Below are 18,810 nucleotides of genomic sequence, written 5' to 3'. Positions count from 1 at the left end.
CTGATTTTGGGGTGAATGTAACAGGTCCTAGCTCTCTGCTCAATTATTCAAGGGCTTTAGAAGAGGTTTGAGGGGCTTGAAGGAGATACATCCCATCTCCAGAGACAGAAGTTGTTGTCATTATTGCATGAAGTATCCAAGCCCAGACATGCCATTTTGAATTCATTTACGTAGCAGTTGTGCTTGTACCATAGTTCTGTAACTTCTAGCCTACGCGTTCCAAAGTTTATGGTATTACCTCCCATTTTGTCTTTGCTTTTCTGAGGCTTTTAACTAACCAGTTTGTAGCACAAGACTAAGAGCCAAGTACATAGAGCCACTTTGAAAGATGTGGTTGTACCTCTCTAGCTCTGATGCTTGTAGTGGCGTTTCATGTTGTTAAATTAATTTTATCATATATTAGCAGAAAACACATTGAGATTTCACAGTCTTCCCAGTAGCTCTGTGGTGTTGCTACTTTTGTTAAGCAGCTTCTAAAAACTAAACCATATATGACATGGATTTTTGCCGAGTACTCTTGTCAAATGAGAGCAGTCCATTTTACATGTTAGAGATAATCAAGTAATCTGTTTCTAATAATGTTAGTCAACAAAGAGAATATTCATCCAATGCTATTAATAGTTTTGCATTTGGCTGCATCTAAAAATAAATCTGTTTTGTTTCAAAACCTTTTACAGTAAAGACATTTAAGCCATACAGTCATATGTTATACAGTGACTCACAGAGTATCCTTGCTCCCCTGGTGCAAAGTCAAAAACAATTTATGTCCCTAATTGGTAACTGAGCACAGCCACCCTCCAAGGTGTGTTCAACAACCTTTTGAAAGAAGATTTCTACTGTGCTGTCAGAGGTGCAGGGAGACTAGTATGAGGTGACTGATGTATTCCCTGCCTGGGTGGAGTCCTGATAAGTTTATTACATTTCCAGCTGAAGAGCCACATTTCCACTGAGGGATTCAGAGATACCCTAAACTATGAAAATGAGCCTTATGTGATCTCAATTGACTTAGTTGTGCAGGTTAGAAAAACCCATATCTCTTTGTCTTGATGTAAATCAAGCACAGAATGGGATGATCTTACCAAAGCAGACCAAAGGAAGGGAACAAAAGTACAAGGACATAATTGAATCCCTTCACCTCAGTCAAGTCAGAAGGAGATGGAGCCTCCTTATCCAACAGCAGTGGAGCTTGGGCTCTAATGGAAAGGAAATAATGTGTCTAATTATCTTCTAATGCTGATTGTAGTGCATCTGCATGAAGTGAGTGAGTGTCATCACCCAGCATGGCACTTATGCACATTCAGGCACTGTTAGTTATACACTCATTAGCATCCGGACATGGGGAGAGAGAAAGGATGGAAATGTTGAAATGTAGGAAATCAATAAAATAGTGCTGAAATACTTGTTTCAAAAACTATAGATGCCCCTTTTCAGATGCTTGTCATTGTTCAGCAAACTCATGATTTCATGTCATTGTAATAGGTTTTAATATGTTCCTCAATAAATAGATAGCACAGATTCACATCAGACTTCTGCTTACATAAGAATTACTAGATAAAAAGTAGCAAATGCTACCAGACAGTCTAAACAAGTTTCACAAAAACCTGTGTAAAAATAAATATTCCTACTTTCACTGTCACAAAATTGGCTGCTGTGAGTTGACCTGAAGAACCAGAAACCTTCACTGAATGCTGTCCTTGTAGGCAGGATGTTGTAATAGAAAACATCAGTAGATTGCAGAGCAGTTGTTTCATGAGCCTTATAAAAGAACCAAACCCTATAAAAGAACCAAAGAAAATCTCACTTTCTGTGGCTAGATTTCAAAACAGTTAGAGGACTCCATTAAATTTTTAACCAACAGAATTTGTAGCTCAAAACATATATAGAATGCAAAACCTTCTTACTTTCTGATTCCTAAGTTATTGTTCAAGTGATGTTTATTTAGAGTCTGACTGGGATCCTTAGCATGTGCCCCAGTGGAAATAACAGTGAAGATGTATGTGAAATACTGTATTACTCCAGCTTCAGCTATCCGTGAAAAGATTTGATACTACTGATACAAGCTGATACCAACTGTCAGTGAATGCAACGAGGTGGCTGAAAGTTATGCCTGTAGCTAAGCACCTGGTTGAACTGATTGACAGAAAGATTGGATTGCAGTGACAGTCATGATAAGGCACCCAGTTCTGAGCATCTGGGTCCCAAGTGTAGTAAGTTTGGCTCCATGTATAAAGAAATTGTGGCTTAGTCTATATTTATCTTTGTGTACTTGGTTGGTTATGATTAAAATTGAAGGGTGTTTTCCAAACCAGGAACATACTTTCCCTTGAAAATGACAGCAGGCTATAACTGAATTCCACTCACATCATAGCTGAAAGGGTGGAATCTTGCTGGGGCTCCCTGACAGGGTCTGCAACGTGCTAGGTGTTCCCCACAGTGCTGCTGGCTTCAAAGGTCCACAGTTTCCATTCAGAAGCCTGAAGGCTTTCCCTAGTGTCTGAAAACTCTAGGCAGACCTGCCAGTGCTCTGTCGACCCTCTTCTCACCTGCCTCACCAGATCAAGGTCATGGTAGCATTTTGCGCTGCTTGTTTTCTCTAGGCCATTAAAAACCAAACATCACTGGTATGGTGCCGAACTCCTCAGTGACACTGGTGTCTGCTTTGGGATCAGGGGCTGGGTAGTCTGTTTCCCATCCTCTTTCCCATTGGTATTAAACAGAGATGGTGTGGCAAAAGTTTTACTTCAGAAGAATTTTATCATCCTAAGAATTACTGATACTGTTTCATATAAATTGAGACTAACCCTTAGTGGAATTTCCTAGGGTTTTGATGGGAATTTTGTTTGACTATACTACATGTTTCTGGTATTTATGAATATGTTCATCTTTGCATCTCATTCACCACAAGGTTTCTTCTCTTAGACAAACAGGCTTGCTGCCTCAGAAGCCATTCCCCTGGTGCCTACACCATGCTGACACCATTAATCCCACCGTCTTCCTTAATGCATGTCCAGCCAGCACTTTCCAGCTACCTTAGAACCTCACCTTATCTATCATTTCACTTATAATCAAAATATGATCTTCTGTACTGTTATAAAGCTAGCTTTCCATGCCTGCATTTAAACATTCAGACAACCTTTATGCTTTGTCACAGGCTGCTCCTCATGCTTGAGGGCCACCCCACAGAGTCACAATGTGATCTCCATTATTAATAGTTGTTAAGATGGTTTTATCAACTGTTTTTATTCAATGGGTTACCTCACTGTTGTTCTTCAAAGCTCTTCATAAAACTCTTTGCTTTGAAGTCCATAAAATGAAAGACCTTATTAACAGGGGAGCTGCCAATTTATTGAGGCTATGGCCTGTCGTACTGACTGATGTTTTCTGATCATTCCTGGAATTTGCCTATCTGTGTCCTACCTGAGGTAATATGATCTTTTAGTTCTGGTTTTGTATCAAGTATATTCTTCCAATAAACTACAGCTAAAATATTTTCATCAAATTCCTGTTTACAAATTTTTTTTTAATCCTCCCTCCTCTTTACAGAGACATCAGCAAGAATCAAATATCTGACATTGCGCCTGATGCATTCAAAGGCTTGAAATCTCTCATTTCATTGTAAGTAGAAAATAGAACTGAATGGGCATTTGGGGAGAGCTTGCATGTAAGAGAAATAAAAATGATAATGTGCTGTCTGGGAGAACTTATGTTTCTGTGTATAATTGCCAGCTTGCATGAAACATCTGATCTTTTGTAAATGAAAAATTGGTCATGAAGGAGGAACTGTTTACACATCTCTAGTAAGTTCCTTTATAGATGAACACACCCAAGGTCGCTGACTTGTTCACTTCTTCAAATCAATGCATTATTTGATCTACTGTACATGTGCACTTGCAGGCTAATCCATGCCTCCCAACTCATCATGGCACAAAAAAACCTCATCATAGCTCAGGCACTGTTTGGTGATATTAATCAGGGAGGAGGTAGGGGAAATACTTCCATACTGAATTTTTCTTCTGTATTAAAGAACTGAGATTGCACTCTCTTCTGAGTTTTTTGGTTTATTTGTTTTTTGGCTTTTTTTCAAGCTAGTTAGGGAAGAACCTAAGCTCTTAAGAAAATGTTTATATTTCTTTGCTGTAATTACTACTTTATTAAGCTAGAAAGGGACTAAAATATGACTTCATACTGAAGATAAAAGGAAGGTAGGATCTCTTGACAACCATTTGTTTCTCTTTATAGAACACAGAAACCAAGCAACAAGTTGAATTTAAATGCAACTATATTTCAACCTAGCTACCCACAGCACTATTAAAACAGTGGAGGTTTTAATGGGTAAAAGGAGCAATACAAGGTCAGAAGCTGCATATGAAGAATGAACTAGAATAGAGGGTTAGAAAGAGCCCCAGGTTGAGAGAAGAGTTGCAAGCTCAACAGGAATGATATTTACCTGCGTTAATTTTAAAGACTGTTTTAAAACATTTAGCTCATTAATATTCATATAACACAGTTTGATTTTTTTAAGAGTGTAGTTTATTTCTAAAAGCTGCCATAATTTTATTCTCTGAATACTGGATAATTCTAACAACCTATATAACTTGTTGACTAGTGCTAATATTAGAAGGTTATTCAGTACTAAACTTATATGTTGCAGTAAACTTCTGAGCCAGAAAGCAGAAGGATGGGCCTTTTTTTGTGCCCTGAATCCAGCTGGGAAAATGCCAGAAATATATATTAAGTGTTGCTAGCCTTTTTTGAATAGTTAGGGCGGTGTTATTCAACATGCTCTGGAAATGGTCAAATCCCTCAATGCTGTCTGGAAACGATTCAGTAAGACAATGACATTTACTGAACACTACAGTTTTGGCTTAGTATGAAACTACTGCTGATGCTGCAATGCTACAGCTTTCTGGACTTGGCAAACCTCCTGGCTAGGAGCAAGCTGGACCAGCAAGACATTTCTACTGGGGTTAACTTCCCAACTCAGAAGGTATTCAGCCTTAGCTATAGCTAAATCAGATATCCCCAGGTGGCCTCAGAAGTGGGACAGAATGCATCAGAGTGGACAGTGAGGAAATGAGAATATAAACTGGACAGGAATTTGTATTGTTTTGACTTGCACACAGAAGCAAGTGAAACGACTGTATTCTCTGCCCAGTCATCCAAAACGATATATTAAGTAAATGATGTTTAAATATGTTTATGTCCAAGTGGGTAAAATAGTACTTAAGTTAATGCTAGGAGGTTACAAGGGGGAAGAGAGATGGCAGAGAGATGAGACACAGCACAGAAAGGGCTATAGTAAGGGAACTGCCTCTGAGCAGTCTTTCCTTTGTTCAGTGTTTGTCTCTGCCTCAGTTTCCTTCTACCGCAGCCACACAAAGCTGTTATAACACAGTCTGTTTCTCCTCTCTTTGGCAGACTGGTTTCTAGGACAGTATTGACTCCTGCCTTGAAATTGTCAGCCTCCTCCTCTAGGTTCAGTTGTCCGTTGTGCTTGCCATTGGCTTTTGCTTTCTTTTGAAAGGTTTTACTCTTGCTGTTCATTGCAGGTAGGTCTTGCAAATGTTTTCCCTATGGCTGATAGGCAAGAGTTAGTTCCCTGATCTTTCATGACCTGTCACCCAGACCTCTGGCAGGTTCTTCCCTGCTGGTCACTTCTGTAGTTGTTTCAGTTTCTGAGCCCTAGATATCTTTATGCAGCAAGATTATCTGCTGTTCTGCAGAATCTGGGTTTCTCTGAAGAAACCTCCCCCAGGTTTCTACTTCTAAGAAGCAGAGGATCTTCTTTCGTCTGATCTCTGCTATAGCCACCAGTCCAGTTCTGCCAATCGCAGAAAGACAAGTAAGTGCAAGAGAAGATGACTCCTTTGAAGTGCCAGCCCTCCCAATGAAACTGCTGAAGGGGAAAGAACAAGGAGGTAGAAATGAAGTAAGACAGTTTGCTTACTGGTGTTTTCTCTTTTAAGCGGCCCAGTCTTTTTTGTGCCTGAGGCCTCAATAACTTTAGTCAGCTGCGTGCCCTGAAGGAACGTTGCTGTGCATACAATGCTTCAGCTCAGCTGAGAGTAACTTTTATTTTTCATATATGTAAGTCAAATGTGATTGGTGGCATACATTTTAATGAGACACCATTGAGGTTTAATCTATGCACAGAGCAGCTGGACTTTTCAGCTAGCTGAGTTAAAAAAAGAGTAAAGGAGGGGAAAATATTAATGCACAAATGAAAGTAAGCAACTTTGTTCCATTAAAAATGAAGTACTGCTTTACTACCTAAAATCCTTGCTTTTCTTCCCCCTGCATTATTCCCATTTTCTGCTCCTCCCTTTACTCCCTGCTTGCATGCAATTGCAGTGCTCCCTATGGGTCTAAGAGAGTGAAAGTGCTTACCTGGAAGACAGGCAATGTTGTTAGTCTAGCTGGCTAATGGAGGCCTATATATAGTAGGTTACTACTCTACTTTCTTCTGAAGATAACTTAGGTTAGTGTTTCCAGGCAGAACTGTTTCTCAGAGTACTCCACCTATTGTACCTGTGTAGAGATGGAAGAAAATATGGTGTATTGCAGTTTTCAAAACACAGGAATGTTTATTACAGAAGCAGTTTCCCCTAAAATGTATAAAGCTTAAATCTTTTTATAGTGCTAAGTGATCCATATGCTAGCAGGTCATAAGTTTTTATTTTAAATATATATATTTTCACTAACAAGAAATCCACCTATGGAAGTCAAACAGGTCACAAAATATTAACACTTCAAATAAGCCATTTCTACCTTAGGTTTTCTCTGCATTTAGCAAAAGAAAGGCAAGCTTGTTCTTGTAAGGACTCAAGACTTCTCCATTCCTCACACACAGGAAAAAAAATTGTTTTCTCCGTGCCCATTTTTTGGTGGGATTTTGTTCCCTATTCATAACGGCTGTGTGGAATAAGGAATTTCTACTCCGTTTTTCTTAGAAATAATTGGGCATGTACATAACTTCTCTTTTTTTCCTGGTTGTGACAACAACTAAGGAACAGGAATAATTCTTCAAGAATGTTTTTTTCTTCTTCCCAGAGTTTTCTGGCTTTTGCCTTTCCCCTTGTTGTGTCACATGCAGGTGGCACTGTGAGTCACTGGTCAGCTCTGGGTCTGTATGTTCTGTGGATTTATTCTGTTACAGTGTCTGAGGTTCCCTTTCAATATTTAGGCACTAGGGCTTATATCCTTAGCATATTTGTGATATTAACCAAACTTCAAACCTGTTTATGGACAAAACTGAAGATACAGTAAGATCCAGCCTCTGGTTTTGAGAGGACAGAGTTGTGGAGATCTTGCTATAAAGCCATTGTGGAGAATGGAAGGTGTTGTGGATCAAGGCCTGGGAAGAAGGGTCTTTAGTCTTAAAGATGCTACTGTGGGATTTGGGAGGAAGAAGTTATGTTGCATAATTTCAGTGACAGCTGTTGGACAAATAAACTGCTTGTCTATACCAAAGTCTCCCCTCTTGAAAAAGTGGAAGTATTTCTCTGTCTCAAAGAGATGATAGAAGGGTGTATACATTGAAGGCTGTGAGATGTAGTGATGCTGCAGTACTTGGGACCATATGAAATATCTAAGATGAGAAACAAATAATTAGAATGGTTTGAATCTAAAAAAACAGTAAGCAGCACAGATGTAAGTGAGCTGTGGTAATTTAGCCATGGCTTTTGTGTTGGAGGGATTAGTCTTGCCATCCAATACTTCTTTCCATATAAACAGCAAATAGTACCCCTGCACTGAGAAGTGTGGCAAAATTGGTTGATTGCAAAAGAATGTGTTATCTTAATTTTAAGCGAAAGTTTGAGAAATGCTCTATTTGTAGTACATGGTGTTCGCTTTACAAAGTTAGAATTGCACTTTGCTGGAGTTGGAGGGGTTAATAACTCAGTGCCGAACATGGGGGCTAAGTTATCAATAGTTTCATGTTTCAAGATTGCTGCATGCACTTTCTGAAGTAAATTAATTTTTCATTTAATCAACTCAAAATCTGTCTAATATCAGTGAGAGGATTGTATCAGCATTTGGTTATTGTTAATAGTATCAAAGATAAATGTTATGCTTGGGGTCAGTAAACTTCCCACAAATGTAGGTTTGGAAGGCGATATCCAGACTGTCTGGGGACGTTTTATGAGATATGACAAAATGGTCTAAGCCTTCAGTGTGTTAAACTGAATGAATAAATTTTAGACCACTGCAGAGGGGGAATTCCTTTACTTTTGTTCATATACTGAATTAAGCTAGTGAACAATTTAAAAGCTTAGATCAGCCTGGGCACAAAGACAAGAGACAGCTTAGATTTTGACATAGCAGTCCCATTTAGACCATCATCTCCTGGGTGATGATATATGTGGTGTCATTCATGGTGATTTGAAATCTGCAGTAAAACACTGTCTCTTGCAATAACTGCCAAACTTATTTTAAGGTAACAAATTGCTTTGGATAGTTTTACTGTGATTTATTTAGCCTAACTTGTTCTGAAGAAATATGAAATAGTGGAGGGAAAAAAAATTACATGTCTAAGTTTCTTTCAGATATTAGAAATTTATTGCTGTTTTTACCCCTATCAATTCCTCCTCTTTTGAAAACTTGAATTCTTATTGAGCCTGTGCCATTGTACGTAGCTTGGGAAATATAATTCTTCCTAGCAAGAATTGTTTTCACAGTCTGAAGGAAAGTTAAAAGCATTCTGAGGACTGAAAAAGACATTGCATAAAGTCAAAATTTGACACTTCAGTAAGAATGTTTCAGCCAAGCCAAAATAAAGGAACCTTTAGCTGGAAACCATATGGTCTAGAGTAAGGGATTCTGTGCTAGGCTTTCATACTCCCAAAGAGTTCTGTGTTACCTTCCAGGGAAGAATCTCTGTATTCTGGGATCTGACTTAACGAAGCAGCTAAATTGCAACCACATTTGCAAGTAAGGTAGGCTGATGAACTGTAAAATAAAGATAACACAGCAATTATTGTTTCACACCCTTAGAAGGTGGTATGCTAAACTTCAGTGCATATGAAAGGCCATGTGTTTGTAAAGTCTTTGCGAATTCCTTAATTTTAAAATTGTTCAAGAGGTCAGAATGTCTAGAGACTGTGAAGAATCAGTGAGACTTCTACAGTTCAAGACCCTGACACTGAAGGTTTGTTACATGCTTACTTATATTCTCACCCAAGATAACATACTTGTTGCTATGTGTGCTTCCAATGCTTTCTCTGGCTGGTATGTCCCAAGCTTGTAGATGAATCTATGCAGTGACTGTTTTCACTGTTTTATCTTTAGCTACTTACATCTAACTTACAACAACTACTTACATTACTACTAACATTAGGTGGATTAATCTGCAAAACTTGAAGTTTAGTAGTAACAATTAATTGTTTAACTGGAAATTTAATATTTAATTGTGTCTTGGAATGGATACATTTTGGGAGGAATATTAAGATATGATGCCAGAATCAGGCTGAAGAAACATAATGCCTCATTATGACTTTTATATATTTGTATAATTTCTTATTGCAGATCCATAATAACTCTTCAGCTGAATAGTGTGCTTCTTCCAGGGATCCCCTCTAATGCTTGCAGTGCAGCCAGGGGTTTGTGCTTTATGTGTGTTGTCTTTCCCATTGTTTGGAAGGTTGATGGCAGCTTGAAAACTGCTGCAAGTTGTGAGCCAATCTGCCAGGTACTTTTGAAGAACTGCAGCTTGTGGTTTGTGGCCATGCTGAAAGCATTTAGCTGTGAACTAGCAAGCTGATGGCTCTACATGCCGCTAAGAATATAGCCCTCAGATGGCTCAGTTGCACCTGTGCCATAACAGCAACTTGCTGATGTTAGAAAGCAACCTGCAAAAAATTTGAGAAAAGCTCACTTGAGTTAAAAATACAGTGAATGATCCTTCACACTGGTCAGTCTGGTAGTAGACATACCTATCCTGTGGAAAAGACAAGAATAAAATTAATGCACTGGCAGATCTGATGTGTTTGCACATCTTTATGACTGTTTTCTCCATTCAGACAGGTTTCCATCTTTGTAAAAGAGACTCCCATGTGTGGTGAGAAAAGGAAGACAGGAACAGTAAGAAAAAAGATACCTATTGGTGTCTCAGTCAGTTTTGGCTTAGTCTCTAGTTGCTACTTTTAAGATTAGCATTGTGAATATAGAATTAAGCTATAGCTCATATTTCTCTTTCTCCCAAAATGTACATCATGTTTAGGGTAATATCTTCTCCACCTGACAGTAAACAGTATGTGTCCGACCTGTGGCTAACTTGGTCTCCCAGCAAAATTGAGAAGCTAATGAACAATCAGGAGCACACAATAAAAATTTTAGTAATTTTTTTGTGTTCTAATAAATGTCATTCTGATTCACTGATTCACTGTCTATTGGCAGCAATTACTGAGCCAATATTTTTTTATTACATATTAACTTTGTTAGTGTATTTTTAATAAAAAATATTTTGGGTCTAAAATTTCAGGTGCTAGGAGATAGAAGGAGGGTGGTGTTTCCTGTGCCAAGCTTGCACAGTAGCCAGGACACCTGCATGTTCTGCAACATATGTGAGGGATGCAAGTGAACATACATTTTTAGAACTTGTAATGCCATAGGCAAATCTCCAAAAATTCATCTCTGCTGGTAAAAGCATTGGAGATTTAAATGAAGTTCTTGAATTGACTTGGCTGAGTTTCCTGTTATATGGCCTTTTGAAATTATTTTTTTGTTTGGGGTTTTTTTTGGTTTCTTTTATCCCCGGAGCTGCTATTCTGGAAACATTGTGGTGCATGCTAGTGAGATGGGCAGAATGGCAGGACATAAAGGAAAGCGGCTGCAATAATGGAGTGTACCTAACCTGGCCAGTCTTTTCTGCAGGCTAACTCATTCATAGAACTATTAGGAGTGCAGCAGTTGGTACATTCAGAACAAAAGCATCTTGGATCAAGAACCTGACTAATATTCATGTTTGTTGGTATGAGTATGCTTTCCTGTCTTAAACAGAAAAAATGAGAACTCTGAGGAAAGCAAAAGTTTCTGTGCTTTTTATTAAACAGAAATAAGGAACTCAAGAAATGAGATGCAATGCATTATGTATCTCCCCTCCCCTCCTCTTTGCTTCTTTCTGTAGGACTGTTTGACTTCAGCTCTGGCATGGCAGGCAGACAATGGCATTAGCTAATTTGGCTCTGTGTAGTGCTGAACATGAATATGAATTAGAGACAAGTGCCTGAGCTCTCATACTGACTTTTGTTTAGCTGTTAATTTGTTCGAATGTTAATGTGCCACATGCACATAAGCCCAATTAGGTTTGAAAATGCTTATTTTCTTTTCATGGCTTCTAAAAATTGAAGCTTTGTTTTATTTTATAAGCTATTTTAATCTGTTTTATTTCACTCAAAATAACAAAGAGGATGTATAAACACATCCAAGGTTTAAAATTCAGTGGAACACTGCACTATGACCTTCTGACTCTTAAATTAAAAATAAATGAAAAATTACTCTAATAAGAGTCTTATTTTAATATTTGCATTTAGTAGTACCATAACTAACAACTGCACTGGGTATGAGTGTTGAGATTTCTTTAAGATTTTTCTTTACAGAAGTGTTTTTACCTCTGCAGCCAGAATAACCCTTAGTCTGGAGTAGAGATTTTTTTACTTCTTTCCATGGGCAATTTGTAAAGCTTAGCTTCTGAACTCTTTCTTATATGCTATAGTATTATGCATTATTGATCAGCATTGATGATCCTGCTATTTCACAAAACTAAGGAAGATGTTCATCTAACATCACAGGGCTTATAATCTAAACTTTGTATACAGATGATGCACTTGCTAAAGAAATGTTGTTCAGAAAGAGTGGAAACTGAAATGGAAATATGCTGGATTCTGTGAGGCTTAACATTTTAACCTTTTATAAATATTTTACTTGCAGAGGTTTTGCTTTTGCTTCCTGAGACAGGTGCTCACATCAGTTACTTTGTTCAGAAATAAGTTTGTGAGTCAGCCATTTGGATGTTGTTTTAGAGCCCAGTGAAATTAGTGACTTGAATATTATCTCTTATTTTGAAACTATCTAAAGGGACCTGCTAGGCCTTTCAAAGTTCAGCCATCATTTCTGTCTAGTTTTGGGTAGAGTATAAAAATCTATGTACATTGCATGAAATTTTTTGAAGTAGGAAATTGTGTGTGCCTTCTAAAGCTGAAATTAGGAAACAATTAGAAAAATTTAGTGGTACTAGCATTCGTTACTCACAAAAAACACCAACTGTAAAAGCACATTAAAAGCCAACCTCCTCACTCTGCAATAGATAAAGAGAAATTATGTTACATTTGTTTAGAGAAAATATAATGCTAGATGATCATTGGTTTCTTGGGTAGCAGTTCAGTTCCTGCTAAACTACAACAGTAATGAAAAATGAAGTTTCACATTTAGATTTTCATATCTAAGTGGTGTTATTTTATTTAGATTCATTTTATTTAGGCTCAGAAATGAGCTGTTCTGGGAACCCTCCCACAGAGGTGATATACTTCCAATGACTGATGAAGAGTAAACTGAAGTGGCGATACTCTGGGAAGGCCAGAGGGTATTGTAAATGGTCCGTCATGCTAAGTGTTTGTTTTTCAGTATGTTCAACTCACCATAATATTTTAAATGTTGAAAGACAGGGTAAGCCAGAATTTCAGCCAGCATCCAAGCCTCACATGGCTATTTGATTCATTGCTAGCATATTGTTCCACATTAAAAAGTCAGGGAATTAACCAGTTTAGTGACACATAAGCAACAAAGTTTTGGCATGATCTGGTTTATAACCATTTACCATGTCCTACGTAGAGCACAGAAATGACATAAATACTGGTTTTCCCAGTTTGAAGTCTATTAAAATGTTCAGGTAAGGCATAAAATTTTCAGAGGGAGCCTAATCTTATTCCCTTTTACCAGGACCCATATAAGCTCCTAAGTCACTTTCTGGTTTTGATAAATTTTATCAACTTTCAGAAATGACATGAGTAAATACTTTAGCTGTGATTGAAATTCAGGTGTTCCTGTCATATATGATTTTGCTCTGATCTCTAGGTAACACATCTAAGCATAATGGTAGTTTTGTCTGGTTTTCCCTTTAGTTCAATTTCTGAGGATACTGTATGTGCATTTTTAATATTAAAACTGAATCATAGATACCAGGTCGTATATATTTGTGGTTGAATAAATATATATGGTGACTCTCATTTGCGTTATTAAAACTTTACTGATTTTTATAACTAAACTATACCTAAATTATTTTTGAGTTTCTGAAATATATGTCTATTTCCAGTTCAGGCTAAATTTCTTTATATTAGCTAGTTGAAATGGTAACAGCAGCTGGTGAAGCCATAATATTTTATCCAGTGATGCCTGTGTCACATTTCATGCCAATTATTATAACTTAAGAGATTCAGTTATATGAAATTTTATCTAAAACCAGCTTCTGCTCCCTGGCTTTTAAATTCAGTATCACTGAGCAGAATTCTAGGGTTTTGCATCAGACAATGAGCCTTTCAATGGTTAAAATATTTCTAAAAAGGGTGGGAAAAAATCCCTCAACAGAATGAAAAATATTTCAGATACAGTTTTTGGATGATGTCCAGTTTCTACATTGAAAATACTTTCCAACACCAGACGAAGCCTGAATCATAACGACTCATTTAATACCATGTGCTCCCTGAAAAGAAAATGAGATCAGTAGTTAAATGAAATGCCCACAGATCCTGGGCATGGTGCACAAGATCAATAAAGATGATAATGCAGAGATGTGGGAGGACACTAAACTGGTCTGTTACTTAAGATTTATTTTGTCTTCCTGAATTTTTCAGAGTGCTTTATGGAAACAAGATCACAGAGATTCCCCAGGGCCTTTTTGATGATCTTGTGTCTCTGCAGCTGCTGTGAGTATGATCCCTTCCTCTTCTTATTTTACAGACTAGCTAGATTTACTGGTTTTTCATCTTCTGACATTAATATAATCACCTTTTCCACTGAAAACTCATTGGGACATGCTACTCTGTAGTTTCTGTGTCAGGCAAGAGGGAGGCAAGGGCTGAAAAAAAAAAGGAAGGTGCCAGCAGTTTTATAGCACAGTGTGTATAATGGGTAATAGACACAGAGGATTTAAGTGTGGGGAGGAAATGAGAGACTCGGTGAAGTCCAGGAAAAGAAATTTGGTCACCAGCTGATGTGCAGGTGGGGATGCCATCTGATTGTTTTTACATATTTAGCATTTGTGGTTGAATATCTATATCCTTGAGGGCTACTGTGTTGCAAGTACCCGCACACACAAGCAAAATGGCAATATGAAAGATCTTATTGTTGCAAGCCATGCTTAGTTCCATATTCTCATTATGCCAAATGTGGCTTAGTTGCAAGAGAAATGATTTCAGAATATATTGTGTATTTGAGTATTTTGTGAGTGATTTAACACACAGTCATGATCAGGAGTAAGATATATATCATACGCTCTTCAGTATTTATTAATGTAGCATAAAAAATTTCCTAAGCCAAATGTCAAATTGCGCATTTCACTCACTCTTGTCTCCGTAATCACATTGGAACCAGTAACTCCTTCAAAGATTCAGAGATGGAAATCAGCTACTATTTCAGCCAGTCAGTAGAGGGAGCAGAAGTGAAGTGAGTTTAGTATGTGTTCCTAACGTTTTGATTACCATCATGGATGATGCACTCAGAAAGTAAAGGTGATATATGATAAATTAATCAATTCTGGTTTATATCACACACAACCCTCCACCCCCAAACAATAAATTATATAAAATATAAAATAAAAAGTAGCTTTTAGACATGTTATTTTAAACCTTTCTGACTGTCTTGACGTAACCAGAACTGAATATCCAAAAGTTCATGATTACCATTGAATATGTCATTCTATGATTGCAGTCTTTGCTGAACTTATATGCTATATAAAAATAAGCATAGATTTAGATTAGAAATCCATGAGCAAAGACAAAGAACTAAAATATGAAATAGTTGAAATTGCTGTATGGGTTAAGTGAAAGACTACTCAGACATGTAATTTATCCATAAGATCTTAATTGCAAAATGGACCACCCTATTCTAGAGAAGGACAAGCAAGGGCACATATGGTTTGGTTATGACAGTCCTTGAGCTGCGACAGCGGGAAGCTGTTCATCTCCTCCTGCACACAGCCAATTATTTTGTCTTCACCTTTTGCACATACTTTTTCTGGCAGCTCCTTTCCTCTCTTCTGTCCCGTACCTCACAAGTTTGTTAGCACTCCAGTGTATTCATGGCCAGCCTGTGCAGTAAGAGGAGACTGTGTATTTAGGGGGGAGGTATTTTGCCATGTGTGAGAACAATAAGCATGAAAGTGCTTAGAAGCTGGGACTCAGTTTAAGTTGTTATGACTGGCATGTTAGTCATTGTCAGACTCAGGTTGTGTTCGATACAATGAAGACGCTTCAAGGAAAAGGAGAGCTAAAATTTAACTTGTCACTTTGACCTCTGACAAAGAAACTATATTTAAAAAATCTGAGCTTTATCATAGTCCTCCCCCCAGATATTTTATGGTTACAAGTTCAAAGTGATACACAGTTGCTCTGTCTAACCCAGGACACTTTACAGATAGGATCTTTCCCAGTAGAAAGAAAAATAAAAAATCACTCAACACATGGCTCACAGTGCCCTATAAAAATGTGGGTCTAGAACTTTCGCCTAAAAGCATTAAGCAGGTTTCAACGCCTTTATACTACAGTCCTTGTGTGCATGTAGTGCAGGCTTTCAATGAATTATGTATTTAAGCCCAGATGCAGTAATCTTCCAGTCCGAATTAGCTCAAGTGATTCCTTTTTGTTAAGTGGGCAAAATCTATATGCCAGAGAACCATTAAAAGGTGCTGTACTTCAAGCATTTAAACATTCTGAAGAGAAGGTTTAAGTAGGTTGCCCTGTTAGGGGATTCCCGGAGTATTGTGGCTTTGGAGCCTTTCAGGGTCTTCTTGAAAGTGTTTGAATGTAAAGTAGCTTTTGGCAAGGAGAGCATTGAATGATCATGCTTTAAATGCAAACAAATTTCTGCACACTTTTTGGATCATGACTTTGAAGCAGCTATTATGGGATTGCTTGTAGTATTTTAATGGATACCAAAAAAATAAATGGCATTCATTGGTTTTAGACTTACTGTTGAACAGTTGGAAGAGTGCCCTATGATTAGATCTAATTTAGTGTTCCGTGGGCTCTAGATTGGATTTCTTCTTATTAGTCTGGAGACACACTGATAAGAACGCTCTGATTAAGGTATCCTAGTAGCCAGTATAATTTCCTAAGTTTGAGCTGGAGCATTTTTGAAAATACACTGGCGTTATGGTAAAGCAGGACACAATCAGAAAAAGGGAGTCGTCATGGGTCCTGTATGAAATCGTTGAGATTGTATTTAGAAGGAAAAAATAATTACTGTGAAATTGCAGAGCAGATAATATTGTTCTTTACTGTTTTGGATAAGACTCATCAGAGTTTCTCAGAAATGTCATTATCCTTCTGTTTAAATATACTATCACAACATAGGCCCAGATTATTCCACTTCTATTCTGGCAGAATTGTTTTGTGTAAGTGCCTTACATCTTCAGAGAGTACCACTGATGTCAGAAACACTGTAGCTGGATAAAGTAATGCTCGACTCAGGCATGACAGCCCCATTTGACTTTGGTGTATGGGAAATGAAGAATTCAGAACAAGTTTTAGACCACTTGGCTAGCGTTAGAATTCGGTATTTCTGTCATATAAGACAGAGGTGGGTAAGCCAATATTATATTATACTTGGCAAGAAAATAACCAGGTATGGTTAGATAACAAGGGGGTTGGGGGGGGGGGGTTTTGTTGGTTTTTTTTAAACCATATTGGTTTACTTAAAAATATTGCTTCTGAAGTCTTCATTATAATTAGCTATCTTAAGTAGTTAACATTCCCCACATAAATAATCACAATTGGATTTCTGTTAAATTGCTGACTTCACAACTCTTATGTCTTCCTAAATATGCAATTGTAACCAACACAGCAGCAAACATTATTACAGAAGTCCAACTACACATCTGTTCTGTGGAACAGAAGCTTTTCTTGGACCATGTCATTTTCCTTATCCTGTTTGAAGCTGCCAGGAGAGAGGATGCTAGGAAGCTACTGTAGTTACTGTACCCTATCCTCATATATTCTTCTTTTCAGCAGGCTAGATCAAGTGTCTTCTGAGAATTTTAGGTCAATTTGGATTTTAGAGAGCTACACTGTTTTCCAGAAAAGGATAACTGGAGTCTGATTATTTTTTTTTACAGTAAACTGAAAGTTTCATTTCATTGGGGCAACAATCCATCCAAGCTGTGAAGTAGTGTTTGATTAATTATCATTGTTTGTGTAACTTCTATTTGAATATCAAAAGAATGGAAAGAGTTTTAGTTTAAGGTGGAAGTTTTCAAGTAACCATTAGCTGCAGCCAGTTTGAACTCCTGTCCGGGAGGCCTTAGACTAACCTTGGTCTGTCTAGAAACTGGAATATATTTAAATGTCCTTCTCACCTGTCTTCCAGTTTTCCTGGAATGTGGACAAGCTTTTTCAGGAGCCCTTGAGTTTGCCAGACTGTCTGCCAGTCACTGCACAGGGGGCACAACATAACACTGTGCAGCTCTTTCTTTTTCAGCAGCCCTGTGACAGATAAACCTGATGGTTGCTCTGCTTGCTCCCAAATGAGCAAATGTGCAGAGCCAGTCTGCAGTGAAACAGTGAGTCAAGTGGCTCAAGACAGTGAGCTATGGATAATGGGCACCAAGTTTGTTAACCAGTATTTTTCATATCTAAGTAATACACTTTCCTCTCTGCAGCCATATTAAACCAAACATTCTGGCAGCCTTTTTATTAGAGTTATACACTGTGTGCTTCACAGTGCTCTATTTTCTGGAACAAGAAGGTATCATAAAATCTCTACTGTTTAAAGAGATTGTATAGCAAAGTAATATAGGGGGATGAAATCTCTATTTTCAAATGTCTGGCAAGTATCAGTTTTCAATAAATCCTTTTTCTTGAGGAAATTTACTTTGCATAGTTACTAATCATACAAGTGCTCAAGCGTGTTGATCCTAAATCTCATGGTTGAGATCCCCATGACTTGCTGGGCAAGAAAGAATCCATATAGTGGACTCTGTTTTGATGTTGCTAGAAGTAGATATACTCCTGGGGTACATATATGTTGAAATCAGAGGTTTGTTGTATTTCTCTCTCACAAAATGAAGCCAAAAGCTTACAGCCTTCTCCTCCTTCTCCTAATGTCTGATCATTAGGGAAAACTCAACAGTGTACTTGGAAGAGACCAATAATCATATTGGTGCCTGGAATTTGACATATTGACAGATAAAGTAACTTCAAAAGTGAAAAATTAGACTTCCAGATCCAATCATCTAACCTGGGTTAAAATTGGAACTAGATCTAATATTTACAACTTCAACTGACCTTTATTTAAAATAGACTTGTATGAAGTGACAAGTCGTGTATGTACTTTCAGAAACTGCTATTATCAGTCTTCCCAAAATTCAATCAGTCAAATTTTGCTTTGAGTGATTCTCCTTTTTAACCTGCTTTTTATGCTGTTTCTCCTTGGATGCATTGTGAGATACTTGGCACTCCCATAGCTCTTCTGGTGAGTTTGCTTGGAAAATATCTCTGTGGCAAATTTGCCAAGTTTGAAGTGCTGGTGTTGATTTGTAACTGTAAATTGAATCCCAGTACTTAAGAGCTTAAAATAGGATCTACCAATTATTTATTGTAT

General features: G+C 37.7%; 1 protein-coding gene across 4 annotated transcripts in view; it reads left to right on the top strand.

Moving 5' to 3' along the window:
* The window catches only part of SLIT3 (slit guidance ligand 3), a 543,690-nt gene that overhangs the window by 374,495 nt on the left and 150,385 nt on the right, over positions 1-18,810 (top strand). For all 4 annotated transcript variants that reach the window (XM_075509986.1, XM_075509985.1, XM_075509988.1 and 1 more), the window contains 2 exons: positions 3,544-3,615; positions 13,848-13,919. In XM_075509986.1, coding sequence (XP_075366101.1) covers positions 3,544-3,615; positions 13,848-13,919 — 144 coding nt within the window. The remainder of the gene's footprint in view (positions 1-3,543; positions 3,616-13,847; positions 13,920-18,810) is intronic.

This window comes from Mycteria americana, chromosome 8, assembly GCF_035582795.1.
Source record: "Mycteria americana isolate JAX WOST 10 ecotype Jacksonville Zoo and Gardens chromosome 8, USCA_MyAme_1.0, whole genome shotgun sequence".
Lineage (NCBI taxonomy): Eukaryota > Metazoa > Chordata > Aves > Ciconiiformes > Ciconiidae > Mycteria > Mycteria americana.
Note: the sequence above shows the minus strand (reverse complement) of the source record. Positions and strands in the feature narration are given on the sequence as shown.